This window comes from Zonotrichia albicollis, chromosome 4 (genome assembly GCF_047830755.1).
Source record: "Zonotrichia albicollis isolate bZonAlb1 chromosome 4, bZonAlb1.hap1, whole genome shotgun sequence".
Taxonomy (NCBI): domain Eukaryota; kingdom Metazoa; phylum Chordata; class Aves; order Passeriformes; family Passerellidae; genus Zonotrichia; species Zonotrichia albicollis.
Genome location: NC_133822.1, coordinates 36,738,725 through 36,762,939, shown reverse-complemented (window position 1 = coordinate 36,762,939; position 24,215 = coordinate 36,738,725). Strand labels below are relative to the sequence as shown.

At 47.0% G+C, this 24,215-nt stretch overlaps 1 protein-coding gene across 1 annotated transcript in view; it reads right to left on the bottom strand.

The window, feature by feature from the left end:
• GSG1 (germ cell associated 1) overlaps positions 1–2,693 on the bottom strand; it is a 110,688-nt gene extending 107,995 nt beyond the window's left edge. Inside the window, exon 1 of the mRNA XM_074539493.1 lies at positions 2,373–2,693. Within this exon, the coding sequence (XP_074395594.1) occupies positions 2,373–2,441 (69 nt within the window). The 5' untranslated portion in view covers positions 2,442–2,693. The remainder of the gene's footprint in view (positions 1–2,372) is intronic.
• Between the last annotated feature and the right edge of the window lie 21,522 nt (positions 2,694–24,215).

The following is a 24,215-nucleotide window of genomic DNA, read 5'->3' as shown; positions in this document are numbered from 1 at the left end:
AAATTTTTCACCGCAAATCAATATTTTTCTACTTGTGGCCAACTTCAAGACATGTGAACTAAAGGCCTTTCATCTGTTTAGCATCTCTGATGATGCAGAGCCAGCATGGTGCTCTGAGCCACACAGCTCTTTGCTTGGGAGAGAATTGCTATGCAGAACACAGTTATCTAATACCAACAAAATACAGCCTCACAAAACACTCTTGTATCACATAACACTCTTGAATCACATAACTCTTGTCTCTTTACCACAGACCACTGTGGGACAAAACACATGTGTCTGCTTGCTCATTGCAGCCAGCAGCCTCTCCTCTCTTGGCTGGAGACCCTATCAGCCGTGGGTAAGAGCTGCAGCAGGCTGGAATGCCCTCAAGTAGCTTAAACTTGGGATGCTTCTCCCAGAACTGCACAAAGGGAGTAATTAAAAGGCCTGGTTCAGAAAAGTAATTTCTGGGCTGGCAGAATCTGGACATTAAGATAAAGGAAGATCTGCTGAGCTCGACAAATCTGTTCTTACTGACCACGTTTTTTCGCTGTCATCCTGAAATGAGAAGAGAGATTCCTCTCTGGACCTGGCACAGTAAAGGAAAATCACTCATTTTCCCTGCCTGTACTGGGAGAATCCAACTGTGGCTGTGGTAAGCAAAAAATAATGTCTTCTCTTGGCTCTGTTTTAGTAAATCATGTTTAGTGTTCCAAACTGGTTAATTTATTCAGTGAGGCCTAAAAAATACAACTACATTAAGGAAAAAATTAAACATCCCAGTGGGAGTGCACAGGGGTGACCTATGGACAGAGCCTTCCCCTCCCACATCCCACCTGGCTGGGAAAACAGCATCCTTCCCTCCCTGTGACACACACAGCCCCTTTCAAAGCTTTGGCACCTTGCAAAGGGGCCAGGTTTGTCACTCAGGGTTCCCACAGGGAGCAGTGGTGCCTCTTAGGCTCTGGGCTCTGACAGAAACAAGAAAATACACCCTCTGCAGGCACGAGGGGGCTGCTAGGGGTGCACATTAGTTTCTAGCAGACATCACAGCTATGCAGGGGCCCTGGCAGCCCTATCCCTGTGGTTGGGGCTGTGCATCCACCCTGTCTGTTTTGACTTCTTTAAGTATCAGGTCATGCTAATAGCAGTGATTGAAGGAATGCATTCTGGCCTGGGCATATCTATCTAATCCAGACTGAGACAGAGTGTCTCTTCATTGGAGACAGGCCCAGAGCAAGGCAGGATTACTAAAGATTTTGGTGTGCTCTTTCACCCAAGGGATGTTATTGCTAGGAGCTGTGCATTTCTTATTGCAAGATCTTAAAGTTGTTTTTTTTAAATCACATCTCATGAAGTTTCCATCTCCCACCCCTCTGTGTGAAGATGAAAAGTGTTATTGTCCCCATTTCAGAGCTGGAGAAACTCAGGCATGAAGGGCTAAGCTTAAAGCAACCTTTCTAAATGGATACAGGAGGCTTTGGCAGAGTCCTGCAAAGAACCTGGCTCTCTGGCTTTACAATTTTAGCCTAAGACCATCTTTTCCTTTCCTCTACAGAACCCTGACAGTCCTGTGAGAAATCTTATGTAGATACAGGTTGTAGCTGTTGATATAAATCACTGTAAATCAGTAGCTGACATCAAAAGCATAAAACTGCTGCTTCTTTCCTAATAAATGGGCATTTCATTCACCTGACATTGCTAAGAATCACATCTCTTTGCAAGCCTGCTTCCATCCCTTGTTCTCAGTGTAACCAGAGCCAGTGCAGCCCCATCTCTGCATCCAGCCAGGAAAGCTGTGCTCAGCCTTGCTGCAGAGAAATATCCTGTAAAAAGCTGCTTCTTCTCATTCATCAGTCTCAGATGCATCACAGAGAAAAGGGCTTTACTGTATTGTATCCACCCATCCACTCATCAAAACTGCTCTCAGCCCCACTGCAGGATGAAATCCTTTGCTCAGATCCCTCCACTCCTCCCATTGGTCCCCTGGAGCATCTCCCTTGGCATCAGTCCTGTATCCTGCAGGTTCACCACAGGGCTGCTCAGGCCCTGTCAGCACGGGAGGGAGGGAGAGAGGCAAACCAGGGTAAGCCACCTTGGCAGCCAAAGCACGGACAGCTCTCTTTCAAGCAGCACACCCCTGAGCCAGAATCTGCTGAACACTGAGGGGAGTGTCCCCTAACCTGCAGGCACTCTGGGTTGGGGCCCACCATCAGGTGCATCAGTGACCAGCAGCTGCAACAACAAAAGTCAAAACAGTTGCCAATAATGAACATCAGATTTCTTAATGTTACCAATGGATGAGTGGGTGATCCCAGGGAGCATTCAGCATTTCCCATCATGGCACCCTGGCTCTATGCAGGGCTTGCAGGTGCTGCTGCTCCTCTCACCTCTGTAGTGCTCCAGCATAGAGTATTGCTTGCTGGGAAAGCCAGCATCCTCACGAAGCAGCAGCTCATTCATACTGCACGACCATCCCTTGGGCTCAGAAAGGTGATTGTCTCCAGCCAGCTGTACTGGTATTTCAGTCCAGAAACCTTGGCAGCACTGACTGAAAGGGTGAGTGGCTGGTGTGAAACGTTCCTGAACCTGTGCCGAATTCAGAGCCTGCTCCTCAAGGAGGGGCAAAGAGGGGCAGAGCAGAGGGAACACGTCATGCACAGCCTGGGAGAAATACAGCACAGGTCCCAGGCAGCTGGGTTGCCATGGCTGAATAAGCTAAATCTGGACTGTGGCGTGTGGTGAGAAAAAATGCGTCAGTACCCAGCAGAACAGGAAAGCTGTCCAGGTAGATCTCTTCTCCTTTTTCAGGGTGCACTACATGGCTTTGCTCCATTGACTTGCAGGACAGAAATCTTTGATTTTCGAAGCTGATCATCTGGCTAAGAGATGACAGGGAAGAGAAGAGAAGAGCAGTAGCTCTCAGCCCCCAGTAACCTATCTAGGGAGTGAATGAAAGTGACAAAAACCTGCCAGCACACTGCCTACACATGAAGAAATTCTGTTTCCAGTCCCCCGGGGGAGACTTCTCCTGAAAATCCCTTTCCTGGGAGGAAAAAAAACATTAAAAATCACTCCATGTGTGTGTCTGTATGTGATTTTTCCGCTTGACTTAGACCTATACAAACAACGACACTATGACAGTCATCGCATTTGTGTCAAAGGAACGGGACAGCCTTGCAGCTCTGGGCTGTGACAGACTGGTACCTGGGATGACCCTGGTGCTGGGCGGTACCTGCAGCGCCGACCGCCCCACACGCTGTGGGCGCGATGAGAGATGACAGCTTTAATTGCTAACTGCAGAAACAGGGAGCATGGAGGCAGAGGTGCAAAGGAAATGCAGGAGGAGGCCATGCGTGGGATCTCCCCATCCCGCACACGTCCTATCCCTGCCTCTTTTCCTAGACCGAGAGAGAGGAGTGGAAAATGCAACGGGAGGAGGATGGCATGTATATCTCCTTGAGACACACTCCCCCTTGCAGCTCCAGGTGCAATTTACATATGAATGCTGCGGTGTTCTTCAGAAGCAAGAATTAAGAGAACAAAAGAGTGCAGGAAGTAAGGGTAAGGGAAAGGGGAAAAAGACAAGACAGAAACTGGAGGTGGTGACAGGCACCCAGAGGCAAGGTTACGACTCAGAGTTGTTCCGTGGTGTCCCTGCCGACATGCACTCCAAGGGTATAATTTAAGAAAGAGTCGCCTTCCTACGCTTTGTCCCCATCCTGCCTAGCCCCCTGAACTGTTCTGCCCTGATTTCTGATATACTCGTGCAGCATCCAGACCATCATTCTAGGGTGAACACAGCAGGCTGAGCTTTTCCAGCCCAAGGAGAACTTCTCTTAATGCTGCAGCCCTCCCTCCTCTGTATTGCATGCTTTTTTTGCATGTGACTGACAGCCACAGGCACACTCAGTGATGAAAAAATTTAAGGGATTTGGAGAAGCAAATTCAAATGGTGCCTTTACATTGAGGATCTCCAAGGTCAGGGCTGGCCAGCACACAGGCTAAGGTCCAAAATCCCAGTGAAGCACACACAGATCACAACACATGAAGTCAGAATCTTATTTGACAGAAAACAAAGGAACATGGTTGTGCAAGTGAATGGTATTTGGTTAAAGAGTTCCTTAAAAATGTAAAACAGGATTTCTACATTAACAGAAAATCATATCTTTATTCAATCTTTTATTAATTTACTTAACATCCTCAAATTGCTCAACTCTGAATTTCAATAAGTAGGGACTACATGACCAGGAATGCTTCTGACAAAGGGGTCCCTCAAAATCCAGAAGATTGTCCAATCATAATTTTAAGACTGTTGCAGCCAGAATGATTGAGTAAATATAGGAGTGCTAGGGAAAGAAAGTGTGAGAGCATGTATGAAAGACAGATAGCTTCACTTTCTCACACGGGGAGTGAGGAGAACTATACCTGTCCTTAAGTTTTGTGACAAGTGAAGCTGAGGTTCCTGCTGCTGAGTTTGGACCAGCTTGCCTTCTTGTCAATCTCCTTTTCTTCTCCTTCTCTCTTTCTATTTTTCTATGTGCAGGCCTTGTATTTTTATGGAAAACTTACATTGCTTCTTATGGAGTCTTTTTAGATTTGTATGCATCAACAAGGAGGTTAAGAGCTTTGCCCAGGGCATTACTGGCAGAGAATAAAGAATAAAAGGCTGCTGTTATTTCTGGGCTGAGTCAGATGCAGTGGTAAATACATTTTTCTCCTGGGGACACAGAGGAGGTGTCAGGGAGTCATTACCTTGAAATCCCAGCCAGAGCAGGTTCACCAAGTGCTAACAGCTCTTCCAAACTCTCTCTGTGTGCTGGGAATTGTCCAGAGAAGGTAATTGTATTATCAAGCCTGGAAGGAGAACTGCGTGATGATGCATTTATATCCCATGCCCATAAGAGATATTGGAATCCCTGGGCTGCAAAGGGAGAATGTCCAGTTGATTCAGAAACCTTTGAGACTGACTGCAGATCAAGCCCACGTACTCTTTATTGCTGACAGCTCCCTCCCAGCTCACCCTTGGCCGTGGCTGGGCAAACCCTGGTGTTGAACCCCTGTGCCAGCAGATCAGAGCTCCTGGTGCAGAGAGCAGGGCTGGGAGCCAGTGAGCCCGGGCTGAAAATGGGAGCTTGGCAGTGCATGTGGCCCTGGGCTCCTGCTGTGCTTGCCTGAGCTAGGGCTCATGCAAGGTGTGTCTTCAAGGTGGTGCAGAGTCCGAAGGCTGTAGAACCAGGAGGCTGCAGAACCAAAGAAAGCATCGGGGGTAAAAAGGCAAAAAATTATCAGCTGGAAACTTTAATTTCAATTATGAAATAATTTCACATGTTAGTACCCCACCTGTGGCCATTTTCATAAAGTTTCTAGGACATGAGTTCAGTGATGAGTGCATTTGCAGAACCAGCAACGTTTAAATGAGTCCTAAAGTAGATAAGTAAGATTTCAGATCATCTGTAGCCAGGGTTTACCTGAGAAACTTGATTCTGGGAATCACACACATCCAACAAGAGAACAAAGACCTATTATGTGACCTACCTGCTTGGTCTAATTAGTGCAAATGCAGAATGAAATTAATTAAAACAATTAGAAATTGAAATGAATATGCCATATTTCTCAAGAAATAGAACATGGTAATGTTTAAATAACCTAAACATTTAAAAATCATGTACTTAGTTCTCTTTTTTCTTTTTTATTTAAGTTTTCCAGTTTTAGTCTTTTTTATAGCTTTTAAAAAAGTTCTGATGTCAGCATGCATAATCTTCACATCATTAATAATGTGAATAAACTTGTGAAGAAGAATCTCTAAAGAAAAAAATCTTTTCAAGTGCAATTCCGTCAACTTATGATTATTTTTTTTCATATTTCAGTTTTCTTATCTCACATTCTCCAAAAAGGAATTTTACAAGATTCTTTCAACTTTTACCCAGGCAGTAGCAAAAAACCAAAGAAACAAACCCTACAAGTGTTGGAATGAAGAAGTTTTCAGTGAGACATTTCTACCTAGCCCTGCTCACTGCAGTGTCTTCTGGATGAGTGACAGGCCACAAATCATCAGTGAAAATCACCTGCCAAGTCACTTCAAATTAGGTGTGCGAGGAAACGAGGACGTGTTCTTGAGCAGTTCCCAGAGGCACCTGTGCACGCCGTGGGCCGTCGGTTCCTGCCCGGCTGAGCGCGGGAGCCGCCAGCCCAGCCCGCCCAGAGCCTCGCTGCCCGTGAAAAATGTGTATTTTATGACGGGCTTTTCGCAAATATTAAAATGAATATTATATGTGTTGCGTTAGAAAGTAATGCTGTATTAATTCTCTTAAGTAAGGTGTTAAATATAGTATTAGGTGATTAAAAAATGTTAAAATAGAAACTATGCTAGGTAGGATACTTTTTATAAAGAAAGAACTTGCAGCGAAATAGCAGCCACAGGACACCTAAATCTTTCAGAGAAGAAGAATTTATTGCCCTCTTATCAGAAGAAATGAGCTTCTTCCCACCTTGAAGGCACTGTTAGGATTCAGAGGAAGAAGTTGACCATGACCAGACAGAATCTTGTATTTGAATGGAATTTATACATCATGTATGAGGTGTATGAATATGCAACAGGCTGTTGCTTTTAAGGGTTAATCCTTTGTTAACAGGTGTCCTTTTTCGGGCTCCTGTTGCCCAGAAAAAGCTACCCGGACATCTGTTACTCCTTGTCTCTCTTGTCTCATATTGTCCTAATTCAAATTGTCCAAATTATTATTACTCTAATTGTTTTACTATTTTTATAACCATTTTATTACTATTAAATTTTTAAAATTTTAAAAACAAGTGATTGGCATTTTTCACGCTGCCCCAGCACACAGGACCGCAGCCTGCAGAGGGACAGAAAGGATCTGACAGGCAGGATGGAGGAATCACAGCCTCGCCTGCCTCCTTCTCACGTCCCCTGTTCTTCCCACCAGTCAGTGCAGTGGTTTCCAAGCCATTCAGTCCATTGTAGTCAATTAACAGCAGCCAGTCGCAGCCCCCATCTGCTGTCACAAGCCATTGGGATGAGTTTCTGTAATCCTGCCTTTGAACTCCGCGGCTATTGCCGTTTACAATGGGTTTATTAGAGGCTTAATTGAATCGCGCTGCTCGCGCTGCTCATTGCTAACACAACGGCCATTAGCAGCTGCTAATGAGGGAATCCAGAGGATTACTGCATCAATTATCAGGTTGGGCTGGGACCGGAGGGGCAGCCCACAGTGAGCTCCCGTGAATTCAGCTGGCAAGTGTGACACAGCAAGCATGCGGGAAGCTGATGTGCTCGGTGGCTCCGACATCCCGGAGAAGCATCCAGAGCCTCATCCCCATGTGCTGAGCCTCAGCCATCCAGCCCGTCATCCTCATCGTGCTGGACAGGGGACGACCAGCACACCCCGCTGCCACCAGAGAAAGAAACACCTGCTTGAAGGGAACCACCAAGAGGAAGTGTTATAAATGATCAATCAAAAACCAAATTATCAAAATTGAGAAAAGATTTATTTATCTTTTTCTGCAACCAAAATACAGTCCCCAAAACCACCACTGCCAAAAAGACAGTGTCAAGCCTGGGATGGGTGCTGGGTGAAACCTGGATCCGACCTCTATCGCATTGAATTCCCCCACGTTCACAAGAGCTGCTTCTAGCAGGGATGTTTTATACAGTTTATTGTGCCCGAGGCGAAGGAGTCCCAGTTTCGCTTGTAACTCTGCATATTCATAGTTGGTTCTTTCACTGTGCAGAACTGGACAATCACCGTTTCCTGGTGATCGAATCCTGGGAAGTCGCATATTCTCATGTATCTTTCTGGCGACTGACTTTGGCTATCTTGATCGATGTTATCAACAGGGCGATGATCGCTCTTAGGTGTCTTCCGATGACTCGGGATACCAGTGATCATTGCGCTGGATGTGTCTATTCTTGTGCTAAATGCCGATCGTTATCTGGAGGACTCCAGGAATTTCAGAGTTTGAATAGACATCTGCCTCTCAGGCTGCTTGTGGTCAGAGACTCGTTTGGATTTCACAGTCTTTATAAAATACATTCTTTTATAGCATGAATTATTTCTAACATATATAACAAAGTATTCAAAGCCATGGGAAAAGAAGTCAAATGACCATATTCTTTCAAAAATAGTCTTACTGTTTGCTGAAAATGCCTGATGGGGCCTTGTTTTCAACAACTAGAGTCAGGAAAGAATATTGCACTTGAAACAACACCATGTGCTCCACACTGTGCAGATCCTTACACATACTTCAGACAGGTAAGCATCCCCATATTCGGAGAAAGGGGGAAACCCTCCCCTAGGAGAGACAGGCTGTGTTGGGAGGAGAGGGACGGAGGCAGTAATGATCTCCCACATTAGGAGAAGGATGCTACATGCAGCCAGGACCTCACAGCAGGAAGGAGGCGTCAGTCACAAGCTGCCTCGCTGAGCATCAGCACTCTCCAATCCCCCAAGGGGAGCAGGGGGTCTGACCCTGCCTGGCTGTGAACAAGCGCTGGGGATGCAGCACGGGTCGGCTGGTCTGTGCCTGCCAGGACCAAGGGATGCTGGCTGCCCATCTGCTGCCTTGCTACACTGCCAAACGTCAACAAGGAGAGAGATTTTTTCTTTTTTTTTTCATTTTTTCCCTTTCCCGTCTCCCTTCACCACAGCTCATTTTTCTTCTGTGTTTCAGATAAGAGAGTGTTCATGAGCAGAGTTAATTATGTTCTGCAGAGATGAATATAGGGCTTTTGGGTTGCAGCAGGCACTCTTCTGCCTGAGGCAGCTCCTTTGCTGCTCCTCCATGCTGATGTGCAGCCCAAGAAAACCTGCACATGGACCTGCTGTGGAGCTGGAGGCAGGCTGCAGAGTGCCTGTGCTCCAGCCAATGATCTCTCTCTGTCATGCCATGGGAGCCAAGGATCCTGCAGAAAGCAGGTCCAGCAACCTAATGGTTGCCGGCTGTGAGGAGAAAGGAAGGTAAGACAGTAGTGAAGGAAAAAGCAAGGAGGTGATAATGATAGTGGGAAGAAGGTAACACTAGAGGGATAAAGCGTTCCTTTCGGGAAGCCCTACAGAAACTGAGAAACTGGTGTCCTTTCTGCATTGGGCATTTTCAAATGCTGTGACTGTTAGATTTTAAAAAAAGTATGATGAGGAAAGTAATATAGGGTAGGGATAATTCACGCTATTATTGTATGGTATAAAATATTGTGAAATCCAAACCATGTCTTTTGACTACCCTGGCCGGAAGCAGCTGTCTTATTCAGATTCAGCTAGTTCCCGGACACAAGTTAAGATAACCATCAACACTTTAACGTAAGAATAGAAGCTTCCAGGATGATAACCGCCGTTTCCTGAGTTGGGGGCCACCTGAAAGCCGCCCTGCCGATTACATCTGTGGAGATAACCAAAGGGGCCACCCCGGATCCGTGTGAATACATGGCTTCTCCAGAGCCGATTGACAACGAAGGCACACCTGGACGAGGCTTGTGTCCGCCTCTGCACATGGAAAGCAACAGCGATGCATGTGAAGAACATTCAGTCATCTCTGCCTCGGGCAGAATAAACTGTATAAAAACTCGATGTGCAAGGCAGCATTGGTGAACTGGAGAGACTCTGGCACTGGGAGGTCAGATCCGTGTTCACCCAGCGCCGATCCCGGGCTCGACGCTCATTCTTTGGCTGCGGTGGTTTCAAAGACCGAACTTTGGTCTTGCAGACAAATTAATAAATCTTTGCTTAACTTTTGATAATTTTGGCTCACGATTTGATCATTTATAACAGGGAAAGCCAAGCTTTTCTTCTCCAGCACCATAAACTCATTCCCTTCTCTTTTCCTGGTTTGCAGTTGTAGCAGGAGACCTCCTTTGAAAGGTTGCCTTTTTGGAAGAGATTAACACACAAAGACATCCTCTCCATGCTGCTGAGCTGGAGTAATACAGTAACTGGGTCTGCCAAAAAAAAATTCTGGCTGGAAGGCAAAAAGGCAGTGAAGAGGATGACCAACCAACCAATCAACCAACCAAAAGAACCACCTTCAACCATTTGTGCCAGTGAAAGGAAGAGCCGAGTAAAAAGACAGGAAAGTGAATTTCCAGGTGATCTCTTGTTTCTCATACAGTCCTGAGGACTCACAAGGTAAAGGGAGGAAATTCTGTTTCTGCTCTGAGGGTAAAGCAAAGGTAAGCAAACCCTGAGAGTCAGGAGGGCAAAAGCAGGGGCTATTGAAAAGAGGAGCTTGCTGGCAGCAGGAAGAACAATAAATTACCAAATCTGGATCAAAATGACACTGGGAGAAAGGGAAAAAAACCTCTTGCTGAGGTGGAGTAGGCTAATCATTAGCTCTCCCGAGTGGTGGAGGGGGAGGGAGTCTGCCGAAGGAGACGAAGGAATCGGTGGGACGATTACTTGGGGACCTGAGGAGCTAACGAGAGCAGTTATTTCCATTTCAAATGGAAAGGCGAGAGGAGATCAAACACATTTCACAGTAATGATCCGGCGCCTTTCCCTGAACACTGAGCCACACAAACGCTCAGGGTAATTGAAGCCACATGGAGAAGCTGAAATCTGCTCAAGGGGACTGAGGTGGGGGCGGGGGGAACACCCACAAAGCAAACAAAGATAAAATCCCAACCTGCAACAAACAAACAGCTCTGCACTGGGCTCCCCACCCTCCAATTTGCCTGCCCCATGTGATCCATATGTATCAAGTGCTCTGCAAAATGACATCACCCTCCTCTTCCTGCAGCTCCCCAGAATCCGTGGACACCTATTCCCAATCCCATGGGTGAATGAGCAGGAGAAAAAAAATTAAAAACCGCTGGTAAATAAATATTTTGTTTTAAAAATCAATCTCAGATAATTATGGAATAATTATGTAATGTCAGTAGAACACAAGATGGGCTTGAGGTGTTTTTGCTTATTCATCCATTTTCTAAAAAGACTAAGGTGACTTCTGTTCAGAACTAATAAGGAATACTGATCTGAAGCTCATTGCTTTTCAATCCCTGATCTCTTGCTGAGTCTGCATTTAGCTATTAAGTGGTAGTTTGATATCGTCCCATTCTTCCTACCTGGAAACCAGGCTGAGATCCACCAGCCTGTTTCAGAGGGAGACATCTGTTGTCACTGTCATCACTGCCCCAGGGTTAAAAATATTGTCAGTTCCAAGGTCATAAACACTGATTACCTTACCAGCTCCACATTTATGAATGCCCATCTAAGAGCAAATCCGAGTCCCCATCCCATTCTAGCAGTCCAAAAACCCTAAGACAAGGGAGAAGTGTAGAGTATGAAGGTCACTAAGCTTTATTTAACATAAAGCTTAGTGTTTATTTATTCAATTAATCCAATTTGAGTTAAAAATATGTGCCCGAGGTTAAAAACAATTGCCCTACAGACAAGAGCATCCACAATGATATCCAGCAAGAAAAGGTCTAAGCCTATCCTCCTCTTCCTCCTCCACAGTTACCTTGGCCAACCTATGGCAGAAAAGGAGGACTTTTCATTCTGGCAGCAGGGCCAGGCGCACCTTTATAGGGAGGGATAAGACCAGTCTGAAGAGCATTGGGTCTTTTCTCCTGTTGGAGGCAGAAGCCCGAATTCTTCCTGCGGGACCCATTGCTTAACTCATGCACAGCGGCAGGAAGAGGAGGAAAAGCAGTTTCTAAGGTAACCATGCACCCAGGGCTTTGGGCTGTGCAGAAGACAGCCAGCTGCTGCACACAGCTGGAGGTGCTGGGCAGCCTGCAGGTGAGTGCTGTCCCTGGCAAGCAGCCCCAGGCAGCACTGGCAGAGCCTGATGTCACCCTGAACCAGCTGATGGAAAGGCCCTGTGTGGGCCATGATCAAGTAATCCCACCATGTGAGAGCAGAGAGGTGGGTTAGTGAGTTAGCTGGGCTCTCTGCATGCAGGTGCAAGGAAACCCTCTTGGAGCATGCCAGTGTGGAGCCTCACTGCATATCCCACAATGTTTCCTCCCCCCTCCAAACAGGTTTTGAAGGCTGGTTATTGTCCCTGCTGTCTGTCTCCTTCCCCACAGTCCCACACGGAATATTTGCCTCCCAAGAGACACTTTTCACCCTTGTAGCCTGTCCTTTGCAAGGAAGAGTCTCCTTCAGCATCTGCAGCATATAGATTGGGTGTGTGTGTGCAGGCTAGACTCACGTATGAACCGTGTGTGTGTGTGCATTCAGGGTAGATAGAGATATGCAGCACACATAGGCTCTGTGGCAGTGAGTGGAAGCCCTGACACTTCTTTCTGAGCCCATTTTGTAAAATACAGGCAGCAGAGCCTCTGCCTGTGCAGTACATGGGAGCACTTCAGCCAGCTGGCAGCCCCACCTTGTGCTGCAGCCAGCACCAACGCAGTCTTGCCTGATATTGAAACCATTACTCTTCACCATTCCCTCACCCTGTGCTGCCTCTTCATCCCCCAAGAAGCTTGGAGCTAAAATTATATACCCGAATAATTATTCTTTGGCTTGAAAACAATCTTCCTCCCTCACCACCCTTTTCTTTGACATGTGTGTTTAATATCAAATTATTTATAACCCAGCCTCGCGGTCAAGCTTTTAATAAAAGAGCTGCCAGAGACTTTTAAAAGCATCGTATTCACTCGACTAGCCACATTATGCTGAGTAAGGGCTGCAGGGCTTTAGCAGAAGGAGCCTTGCTGCTGCAAATCCCCCCAGTCCGTGTGTGCACGTGTTTTACTCACTCACACTGTTTCTTGTTCTCTCCATGTCGTTTTTTCTGTCCCTCCTTCTCCCTTCACCTGTCTAGATCTGCAGCCTCTGCCTGGCTGTGATGAAATACTGTCCGTACTGATGTCTACAAACAAAAGAATTATTAAGAAGGGATTCTTCTATGCCACATGGCTTTTTTCCTTCCCTAGGATTACGCATAACCAATGAGAGGTCACAAATGAAGGAATGGATCCTTTAAACCTCCCTCCTTCCTTCCTCAGCTTTATCTGCTTCTTTTCACTGCACCTTTTCCTTCTCTAAGAGTATATATGCACATGTACATATTTCTCTCCCCCTTCAGCATGAAATATTGATGAATTCTGCTCCCCTAAATGAAGGTTTGATGCAGAAGAAACCTGCAGTTCATCTTCAGCAGGAGGAATGCAAATGTGTTGAAATCCTAGGAGGGATAGGACAGCAAAATACAAGGGCTGCTGCAGCAGCTGCCAGATCATGTTTGATTCTGCGCACGGGCACAGACAGTAGCAGGGCAGGAAAGCTGCCCCGAGCAGTGCCGACCCTCCTGGCTCCCCAGGCAAGAGGCAAAAACATGCTGCCCGAGTAGGGAGCTTATTTACACGGAATTTATGCCTTGAATTATAGGGGAGGGCCAAGGTGCTGTTAGCACAGATGTAAATCTGTGGCTGGTGAAGCTAAAAGGGTGTTATTCCAGATTTACACTCCCATCAGGGGGGTTTATACATGTAGTTTTCCACAGTGCCTTCTGCCATTCCAGGCATCGCTGCACATGTCCAGCTTTCATGGGCTCTGGCAGGAATAAAATATGCATAACAATTTGGTAATCAGTCCCCTCCGGGCCTGATGTAAAAGATTTGCCCCCAGGGGATCTGAGCACTTGGAAGAAGAAAACCAACAACAACCCATAACATTTAGGGAGCTGTGCTTTTCTTTGCATCCTCCGAGGAACAAAGCGATGATGCCTGTTAGTCTGTGTATGTAAATGGATTCTGAGCGCTAAGTGAGGAACATCAAAGAGGTGAGGATTGCTAACAGACCTCTGAGTGAAGTGCTGTGGCTGTTCTGAGCATTTGGCATTCAGGTAGAAAGAGATGGAGATAGAAGGCCTCGAACATCACTGCATACAAACCACATCCCTTCCCCAAGAGAGCTACTGACCCCTTTTTAAAGGCTCTATCAACTTCTGCATCTGAGAAGGCAGCCTATATTCTCCAGTAGGGACAGAGTGGTCAGGCAAGATGACAGTGAGGAAAGGCACGAGTGAGAAGGGATCAGGTGCCAAGAGTCTTCTCTCGGTCTTCCATGCCACTGAAACATCCTGGGTTTCCCCTGGTCATAAAGTCAGGATCATCTAGTTCCAGCCCCCTGCTATGGGCAGGGACACATTCCACCAGGTCAGGTTGCTCAAAGTTCCATCCAGCTTGGCCCTTACCACTTCCAGGGATGTGAAACATGGAGATATGAAAGCTTCTCTTCCTACAGAGAGGAGCATAATAAGAATTTCCCAAGCTCTAATGCTTGAAATTAGTGCTGCACTGGCACCTCTAAACCTCACTGTCATCTATACTACCTTCACTTTGAAGTGATTAAAGACCTTGGAAAATCCCCTTTGAAAGTTTCTCAGCCAAACCCAGTGAAGCCAAACATGAGCAAAGCAGCCCACCTGATGCTTGCCTGGTGCTTGCTGCGTACCTCAGGCGACCCTACCAAACTCACTGCCACACTCCCTGCCCCGAGAGCTACTTCTCTGCTGGCCTGCTGAAGCCAGACATACTGGGAGATTTGTGAGGGTTCTCATGAGCTTTTCTCAGCATCACACACGCCCTGGCCACAGCCAGCCCAGGGACAGAACCATAAATCCCATTTCACAAGTGAGAGGAGGGATGCACAGAGAGGTGGACTGTTCACAGTCCAATCTCCCAACTACATCCCTACTACCTTGGTTCCCCAGCTCTTCCCAAACCCTTCAGAGCAGCCCAGACCCTTTACAATGTGCTGTTCCCACGCTACAACTTGTGGTGATGGTGATGGAGGGTGCCCATTGCTCCCCCTCCTTCTCCTCTGTGCACTGGCAGCTGAATGTGTTATTTTTGTCCCCAGTTCAGAGGCAGTTTCATGCATCCCACTGTGTGGCTTATCTTCTGCAATTAGCACTTTCCGCCATATCTGATAGGAGAGAAGGGCTCAGCTGCCCCTGATTAATTGCCAAGTATTTGCTTTCTTTTCCACTTCTGTGGTCTGGAATTAATTAGTTTATCCCTCTTATTCCTTTCATGGGCCAGAGCGTTCTCCTTTTTTTGTGCAATTATATATAATAGCAATGCTTGAAATCCCCTGGGGAACAGTTGAGAGAGGCTCTCAATGGGGAGGAAAGGAGCCTGAAAGCAAAGAGATTACTAAAGGTCATATGTCCTACAGCTTCCCTGCGGTCTTAAAATGTATATTATCCTCTGACTCCAGCACAAATTCCTTCCCTGCACCACCTACCTCGCTGACTTCTCCAGGTTTTTCAGTTAGTTAATGTCCGAACAGCAGGAAAAGCTTGTAGACCTAAATCCCAAGTGTGAACAAGAGATGTAAAAGAATGGCTCCCCTTGGCTGGACACCCTCAGGTGTTGCAGAAAACACAGACCTCACCGCCCAGCAGGGGCAATCTCACAATGCTAGCCTGGCCACTATAAGGTACAGGGCAGTAGGAGCACTGGCTCTAACATGAAGGAGATGCTGCAGTTTAGATAGAGCAGCTAAACACTCTCACAGTCTCTGGGTGAGGAAGATGACTCCTGTGGCTCACTCAAAAGCCAACCAACAGCACACTGCTGACTTGGGGAAAGGAGGGCAGAAGTCCCTGAGCAGGAAGACCATGTCCAGTTCCTCCCTTGCAAATGCAGGTGACACAGCCCAGTCTTGCTTTCCTAAACAGTAAATCAGGATTAAATGAGTATGAAAACTCTGTTATTGAAAGCAAACCTTGATCCTTTGGCCAAAAGGGGAAGACTGTTTTTGATATTTTTAATTCACTATCCCCAAGCCAGGTCTTGTCTAGACACTGCAGCCCTTGGAGAACAGTCTGTGGGGCAGTCCTCTACCTGGCATGAGGAAGAATCAAGGCATCTGGGAAGGAGTGAGGGAGAACTTCATCTAATTCTTGAACTGTTGGCAGTAGATCTATCTAAGGTCTTATTTACTGAGGTTTTTAATTGCTATCTTCCTTCTCGCCCATTATTAGGCTATGTTGTCTTTACAGTCCACTTCATTTGAGTTACTTCGCTTACTGCATTTTTTTTAAACTGGTGTCAGATGTCTGTGACCCAACACAGTCCAAGTTTCAGGGGGCTTTTTTGGGTGTCAAGACTCCGGTGCATTAAAATTTTTGTGCAATCTCACTTGAAGATAGGGAACCATGATGCAGCCAAGATGCTGCCCCCAGTTCTCAGGCTGCAGGATGACTGTGGTCTTATCCAACATAAGGAGGGAAGGATTCCAAGATAGTCAAAAATTAGGCAAGCACTTATTTTCCCACAGAAATACCTGCAGAGCTAAATCTGTTCAGCTTTTTGTCAGAGAACAGACAGCAGGCTGGCTCTTATGGGTGCAAAAGAGAAGGGATGATCAGGCAGGACAGTGTGCCTAAGACGCTAGTATCATGTTCTTTGGATGGCCATTTCTTTCTGCCAGCTTCCCTGCCTCTTGTCTCTACCTTCATTTGGCTGTCTTAATTATTAGCAGCGACCAGTTGTCTCCTTACAATCTTTTTGGGCAGACTGGAGGTGATAAACCTGTGGAAGGTGAAGGCTGTGCATTGCCTGAGCTGCAAATCAAGAAGTGGCTGCAGACTGCAGCTCTCCTCCCCACCCTTTCTCTCCTTCTCGCTCCCCTGACTTACAGCTCTGCCAGCTCTGCATCATGGACCCCTCTGAACTTGCTCTGCAGGCAGGGTGTGAATGGAGCACAGACATGCCTGGGAATGTGCAACTGCACAGAGATCCCTGTGTGTCAGGGAGGGGGACATGGGCCAGGGGCTGGCCTCACACACGGTGTGGAGCCAGGAAAGGCAAGCATGCCAAGTGTGTTACACACACACTTACACCCCTGTAATTTGAATCATGGTCTGCACCCTTCAGTATACACTGCATGCTCCAGAGAGCATCTGCTGAGCAAAAGGCATTAACATACAAAAAGGAGGGAGCTTGCTTTAAAGTCGCTGTGTATATCCATCCAGAGTGTGTGCTGCAGTCAGACAGTTGTTTCAGGCAAAATGGTTCTTTCTCCTTGGAAAGGCACCTCAGTGAGCACTGCTGGGCTCTCTCTTAATTCAGCATGGTGTTGGGGCAGCAGCCATTTCCTTGCTCTCAGATGCAAAAGGACAAAAAGCATCCACAGCTGTTTCTAATCCATTTGTTTCTGGAGAGGACAAGGTGGGGTGGTTTTTTGCCTTACTCTAGAGGGAATTTTTCTAATGCTGTGGGGCAAAGATAGAAAAGATGAGTCTATTTGGGGAGAGCAAGTTTTGCCAATGATCTGTTGAGGGCTCTAATGTTGCCTCTGTTCCAGAGGGACCTATGGGTTGCAGTCTCCAGCAGCAGGCGCAGAGGAGACCCTTTTGCCTCCCTACAGGAATTCCCATTTATACATGAAGATCTTAGATTTGTGTTCTGGTTCTGTTCCTTCCACACCTGCATCCCTCAGCCAAGCTCTGTGGGTATAAAATGGTCAGTCTGCCTTTACTTGGGCAGTGGTACCCCTCCCAACCCTCTAAAGCTCTTTCCTTCACAGTTAGGGGTGTAACTGACCTCATATGAAGAGCTCTTAAATGGCAGGAATGCAAAACTGAAGAGGCACTTCATCCCCCCCCCAGCTGTCCCCCACCCACCAGAGCACCTGCAATGTGATTCATGCCCATGCACCAAGGAACATTCTTCATTTTACTTTACAGTAATCCACAGCTTTACTAAGGTGGCACTCACAGAAGTGACTTGAAAGCAAACCCATGAATGTCTCTCTTAATTGCTTGGTAAAACATTTTATTTTCTATCTCTGTTTCACAGTTGTGAGTAGCAGCAGACAGGGAAGATATGTGACATACTGGCTTTGAGTGACGTGGGGAGCCAAGTGCCTGCTCATGACAGCTCAGTCGGGTTTACAGAAGCAGAGCACAGAGGCACCTGCATTCCTGCCTGCCCAGTTCTGAAATTGCACTTGCAATTGCTGAGTGCCGGTACAAACCAAGCATTTCACAGGAGCAAACATTTTTTCAGCCTCATTTGAATACAAAGCTGCCACCATTACACACATAAAGTAAGCATGCAATAGCCTCACAAGACCCCCAGTGGTGGGGGTTCATTCCCCCACCTCCTAACAGCAAAGTCCTGCGATTTCAGCGTCAGACACTGCTCAAAAAGAAGGTTAGAATCCCATTAGATCCTGGTTTGTTGCTACACACTGTCTACCTCAGGTTTGCCCTACTGGCTTCCATACAAAGTGTTGCTTTTGCTTTCTGCTATATGTCTTCGCTGGGTTTCCAGACATTATTAAGCATCTGACACAATCCATCCCAGAGGTGGCTGCATTTAGTTGTGGCTGAATGATTGCTGAATGTATGTAGTCTGCAAAGCAGCGAGTGATTCTTCAAGATGTCAGTCATCTTCATTAACATAAATAAGATACATTTCATTTTAGTCACTCTAAAATCATTGAGTCATTTATTGATGTCTCAGTAATTTATGAGCTCTGTATCTTTGCTGGAAACCTAGCAGTGAGGCTGGCTGCAGGAAGAAATGGGCACAATACAGAGATAGATCTCTGCCTAACTGAAGTTCAACTATTTCTTCCCTGGGTTAAAGGGTGACACAGACTGGGGTGATGATGCTTGCCAGCCTTTCACCTGCAGTTCATACAGTTAGTGACAAAATGCCACTGTACTGCCCAGAGAGAAATGGTCATCTCCTGTTCCTGTTGGTGCTATGACTTATCATAGGCATCCAAAAACCAAATCCAACTCCCCTTTTGGCTGGCAACTTTAACCCAGAAGGCAAAGGACTCACTAGAACAGAGAATGAGCTTCCTTCCTGTTCCAAGAAATGGTCAGCCAGGAGAGGTGCACATTATCTTTGCTGTGCTGCAGCTGGAGCTTTTATCTGGAGGGGCGATGAAAGGGAAACGTGAGTCTCCCGGGGTGTCAGTCAAGCACTCTCATCAGTCTAATTTCAGACAGAAATTTTATCAGGCAAGAGAACTGAGTGGGTCCAGATGAGCTCTGGAGAGGCATCCAGATCCTCTGTTGATAAGACAAATCAAAATGGGATGCCAGCTTGTCACAGTTCAGAGAGAAGACGAGCCCTGCATCCTCAACACCACTTCAGCAGCCCTCAGCTCAGTGGTGGGATGGAGGATTTATCAAAAAAATAGGTCCAAATTCAGCATCTCTCGCACTGGCCTCCTTCTGCCACTTTTCAGATCCTCGCTACTCAGAAATGCCCAGCAAGTGTGCCTATGGGGCCAAAGAGGAGAAGGGCAGAGAAGTCATGGTCTGTATGAGAGTCAGCCAAGCCGAGTGTTATGCTGGATGTGCACACAGTCCCTCCAGCTCTGGTCATGAGCTTTCCCTCAGAGAGGAGAAGGAGAGCAGGACAGGTAGGATGCCCAGAGCCCACACCGACATTTTTCACTTCCCCATAATCTCACCCTCTGTCACCTCACTTCTGGGAGAGGTAACTTTAAAAAGAGGTTTTATCAAGCCCATCATAGGGGAAAAGAGAAGGATCCCAAAGTGTAAATAAACTTGTGTAACTTAGTTTCATTATCTCACCCTTATTTGTTCCCTTTCCCTTCTGCTTCTATCATGTTTTCTTCCCTCTTACTTCTCTTACTTACCCTCTCATCCCTTTCTGCCTCTCCCAGTGTTCTTTCCTTATGTTTTCTCCTTGGAATTCCCATAGGGATCCTGCTCTGTTCACAGGCCCACAAAAACATCTCTCCTTTAAACTCTGCTGTTATAAAGGTGTCAGCAGTGTCTCAGTGAGCAGTCAGAGGTACTTTGCTACCAGACATCTCTGTGCCACACCACCTCTTCCACACAGCCCACAGGAGCTGCTGGCACCACCCAGGGACCCTTGGCCCTGGACCAGAGGGAGAAGATGAACCTGTCCTCCCTGCAGAACTGCACCACAGCTGGGGATGATTTGTTTCAGAAAGCATCCTTGAGGGCCATTGACACAGCATGGTCCTTCCCTTCAGAATTGTGGCTGTGTGGATGACCCATGTGCAGCTACAGATGCTCAGGTGCTGCCCAATCTTTCAACTGGAAGCCATCAGGAGCCCTGAGTTAACATAGAGAGGTTTATATCCCAGAATTAAAAGAGCTTGTTCCTCCTTCCTCCCACCTGGATGTCACCTCTTGGGATGCAGAACCAAGGCTTGAGGCTGGAATTTGTCAATTCTGCATTTGTCATCCGGGAATGTTAATGATCTTCCTGCATGGCCCACAGCCTTCAGAGGTAAAATAGCTCATGTGGAACATTGGGACTTCCATTGATTTACTTCAGCTGCTTGCAGGCAGTAACATTCTCTTGGTTTTAACCAGTTAATTGTATTTTCCAAAGGATTTTTATCTACATCTATGTTACATTCCAGTGGGATGCTGAGGCTGTAGCTGGATGGGCTCACACACAGGTGGAAAGACAGGTGGACAGGTAAATATCAGTGAGGCCTTTTAGACAGGCAGTGGAGGAGGCCATGTGAGTGCAACCATCAGTGCAGTTTTCAATGCAATTAAGGCATGCAGCACAGTGGGTCCAGGTGACTGCAGCAGATTGCTCTGTGGAAGTCCAGCTGCCAGAAGAGCCATCCAAGGCTTTTGAATGAATGCTCCTTTGCAAACTACCTGCCCTGCTAACCCTGGTAGAAAATCAGTCACACCTGGTGGCGCTGGAGCAACAGCCCAGCAAGCCTGGCTGTATCAGCTTCTCTGGCCAGTGGAAAAGCTGTGCAGATGCACTTTCATGGTGATGATAACTGAGATGTTTTATCTCCCATCTGTCATGAGCTGTTAGCATCCACACAATTAGTTATTACAGCCCAGCCATCAGCAGTAACAGGAGATGCTGGGGTATCTCTACTGCACGTTAATATCTGCCCTTAGTCAAATAAAGCAACCCCTCTGTGTGAAAATAATGTATGATATATCACACTGCCAGATGAGTTTTCACAGGCACCCAAAAGGCAGAAATACAGGCAGAGCACACACACAGAGCCCAGCGCAGGAACACTAAATTGTTAAAGGCACGTCTAAACTTGTCACATGGGACACTTCTCTGAATCCAGGCATTATTGCTTTCTGAATATCTTCCCTCCTCACAAGATGTACTGAAACTCTTCCTCACTGAGCGCAATACAGGAGTCAGAGCTGAAATTTGAAAGCTGAGGCAGCTGTCTGAATGTAAAAGACAATAAATCTATACCAAGTCAAAAGACCAGAACCATCTTAGGATAGCTGGAAAAGGGTATCTCTAGGCTAATGTCCAGATGGGAATCCAGACCAATCCCTGCTGAGCTGCCACCATACCTGTTTGGTACTTGGAACATTTTGTTTTAAATTTTTAATTTGCTCTTAGCATAATTTTTTAATTACCCCTTTGAACCCCTTGGAACAGGTTGCACTGAGACTCCTCAGATTTCTTGACACATTCTGCAGTCCAGCCTCAGCTCACAGGGTGAAAACAACGTCTGTCAGAGCTGTCTGGGCTTTGGGAGGAGGTTGGAGTCTGCACCCAGGTCTCATGCCAGTCCCAGTACCCAGCAGCAGGGTCTCTTGCAAAGATACCTGACCTCAGGACTGTGGCTTCTTCCCTTCTCCTGCCAATCTATTTAGAGATGGAGAGGAGAGAAATCCCTGTCATCCATGTTAAGAGTGACTCAGTGTGTTATTTCTGGCAGTTATTCCACAAGATTTCTTTTTCCACATCAAAATTCAAGAGCCCAGGAAGGCAGCTCAGGGCTAGACTGCAGGATTCTAAATCCTGTAACTCAGAGAAATACACAAATGTATAACAAAGCATAGATAAAAAACTTTAAAGGCTGCACTGTTCATTTTGTGAAGACCTTTCAAGGGTCCAGGATATTATTTAAAACCAGAAACACAATAACCCAGCTCTCCAAGGACTGTGGAGTCTTGTGCTGCACTGATGCATCTTTCCAAGATGTGGCCTTTCCAGCTGCCTGCCTGTGACTGTCACTGCTGCACTGTGTGTCCTGGCACAGAGGATGGGCAGCCATGTCCCTGTCCCTGGGCTGGGCTGCACCCCAGGGGCTCTCTCAGCTGCAGCCCTGCAGAGAAGAGTGGGTGCAGAGGATGGTGAGCCCCTCTCTGGGTCACAGCCCTGCCCCAGGGTGACTCAGCTGGGGGGACACAGCCCTTTACTTTTCTGTTTGCTTTTTTCTCAGTCACTTTCCAAGTGAGCCAATCTCTCCCTGAAAACTACAGAGGGTGCAAAGCTCACACTGGACATTCAAAGCCTGGGGTGTGGTGGGAGACAGTGGGGCCTGCATTGCGCTTGGTTCAAGATAGGAGACTGTGGCAGTACCAGCTGTTGGTTTCTCTGGGGCTGGACTGAAGGCACTTGAGACAGTAATTCATGTTCTAACTCAGGTGTTTATTATTTCTTATCAGTAAAACATGCTCACTACTGTGAGTTTGGCAGCTTTTCATTAGATGGTACAAAATGGCTAACAATCTCTTGTTACAAGATCTTTTAAGACTAAACTATCCAATTAAGAGCTGACACCTAAATTATTTTCCTTTTTAACCCAATAACTGATCCCAAAGAGCTGAAACGGGGACTTTTCTGCCCAATCACAAAATGCCACCCAAACCCATGAAGAAGGAGGAAGAAGCAGCATGAAGGAGAAACCCAGGACAACACCCTGTGCCATCCATCTTGCTTCCATCCACAACACAGTAAAAATCCCAAAACCTAAATTTCTCACCAGTGATACCCCTACACTACTCTCTACAATCTATTTCACACTTTTGTGGATTCTAGTCTGTCTTGAAGCCTAGGAAACTTTCTCCATGAATGAGAGTCAAAGTCAGTGCTGCCCTGGGGATCAGGGCACCCCAGAGCAGACAGAGAAATATTCCCAGTGCCCTGGGTTTCCACATGAGATGAGCCCCTGATAGCCAACAAGGGCATTGTGGAGCACAGTGCATGTATGAATCTCTTCCCGTGGGATTCCTGGGCATGCAAGGCACTGTGGAAATGCAAGGCACCCTTGGTCCTATTTCTTCACAGCCTGGTCACTCCATCCCTTCTTTAGAGCTTGCAAAGGGAACATCTCTCTGCCACTTTTACTGACCCCTCTACACTGGCAGCCACCTTGCAGAGTTAGCCTGTAAATGCATTTTACCCTCTACCCCCAGGCAGTCCATCACATTCCCCATTCTTCTCCCAGCTGCCCTCACCATGTGTCAGCACATCCCTGGGGCTCCCTTTGGGTGACTACTGCCCCTGACATGGAGATGTCTCGTTTTCCAGCTTTCCTGCCTCTGTCTGCTCCTCCCTGGCACCACAAACTGGCCTTTACAGGGCCTCTACAAGGCCTGGCAGGGGTGTCTGGTTTTGGGGAAAGTACACAGGTGAGTGGCTGCAGAGGACAAGGGTTGAAAGAGACACACACAGAGAAAACAAAGCTCCTGGAAGAGATATCTGATAAGAAGGGAACCCTTCCCACAGATTTGTGGAAGGTCAGAGGTGCCAGTAAGTTGGGGAAAACCTTGGAGAAGTGGCAATGATTTGCTGTTGTTGCCCAGGCACCTTACACAGCCAGCTCCATTGCACAGGAGGTCATGCACAGGGGAAAGCCCCGCTGTGGGCAGAGCAAGGTATGCACATGAAGAGTGAGACTGCAGGAGATCTGGATTTGGGGCTCAGCCTCAAGGCTTTGGTGTTTCACAGTGTGGCTCCCGGCTGCCAGCTCTTCTGCTCACTCATTCTCGTGCCTGAGCTTTTCTCCCTCCCTCTCTCTTACTGTTCTGCCTCTCCGTTCAGGCAGCAGCACACTTCGCTGTGGCTTGGCCAGGGCAGGAGCTCCAGCTGAGCCCACAGGGCCAAGGAGCAGAGAGCACACTGGTGGAGACAGGTGGTGGCTCCACGTGGTGCTTGGTGGTGGGACTTGGTGGTGGGGGCAAGGGCAGGGAAAAGGAAAAGCTGGGGGGGGGGAGAGGATGAAGAGTAGGAGTGGAACAAGCTGAATGAGAAACCAGAGGAGAAAGAGACCTGGCCATTCAGCTGGGCACCACACACTTTACACTGTGACTGGCTCCTCTGTGTCTGAAATGTTTTGGTTAATGCTTAGGGAATAAAAAATGTGGTGGAAGGCTTTTTTTTCTTTTTTTCTTGGCCTTTTTTTTTTTTGTTAATAACAGTCATCTATTTATAGGCTGTAAATTATACACCATGAACATTACTCAGAGACAAGACATTATTTTGCTGCCAACAGGGAAAAGGGAAG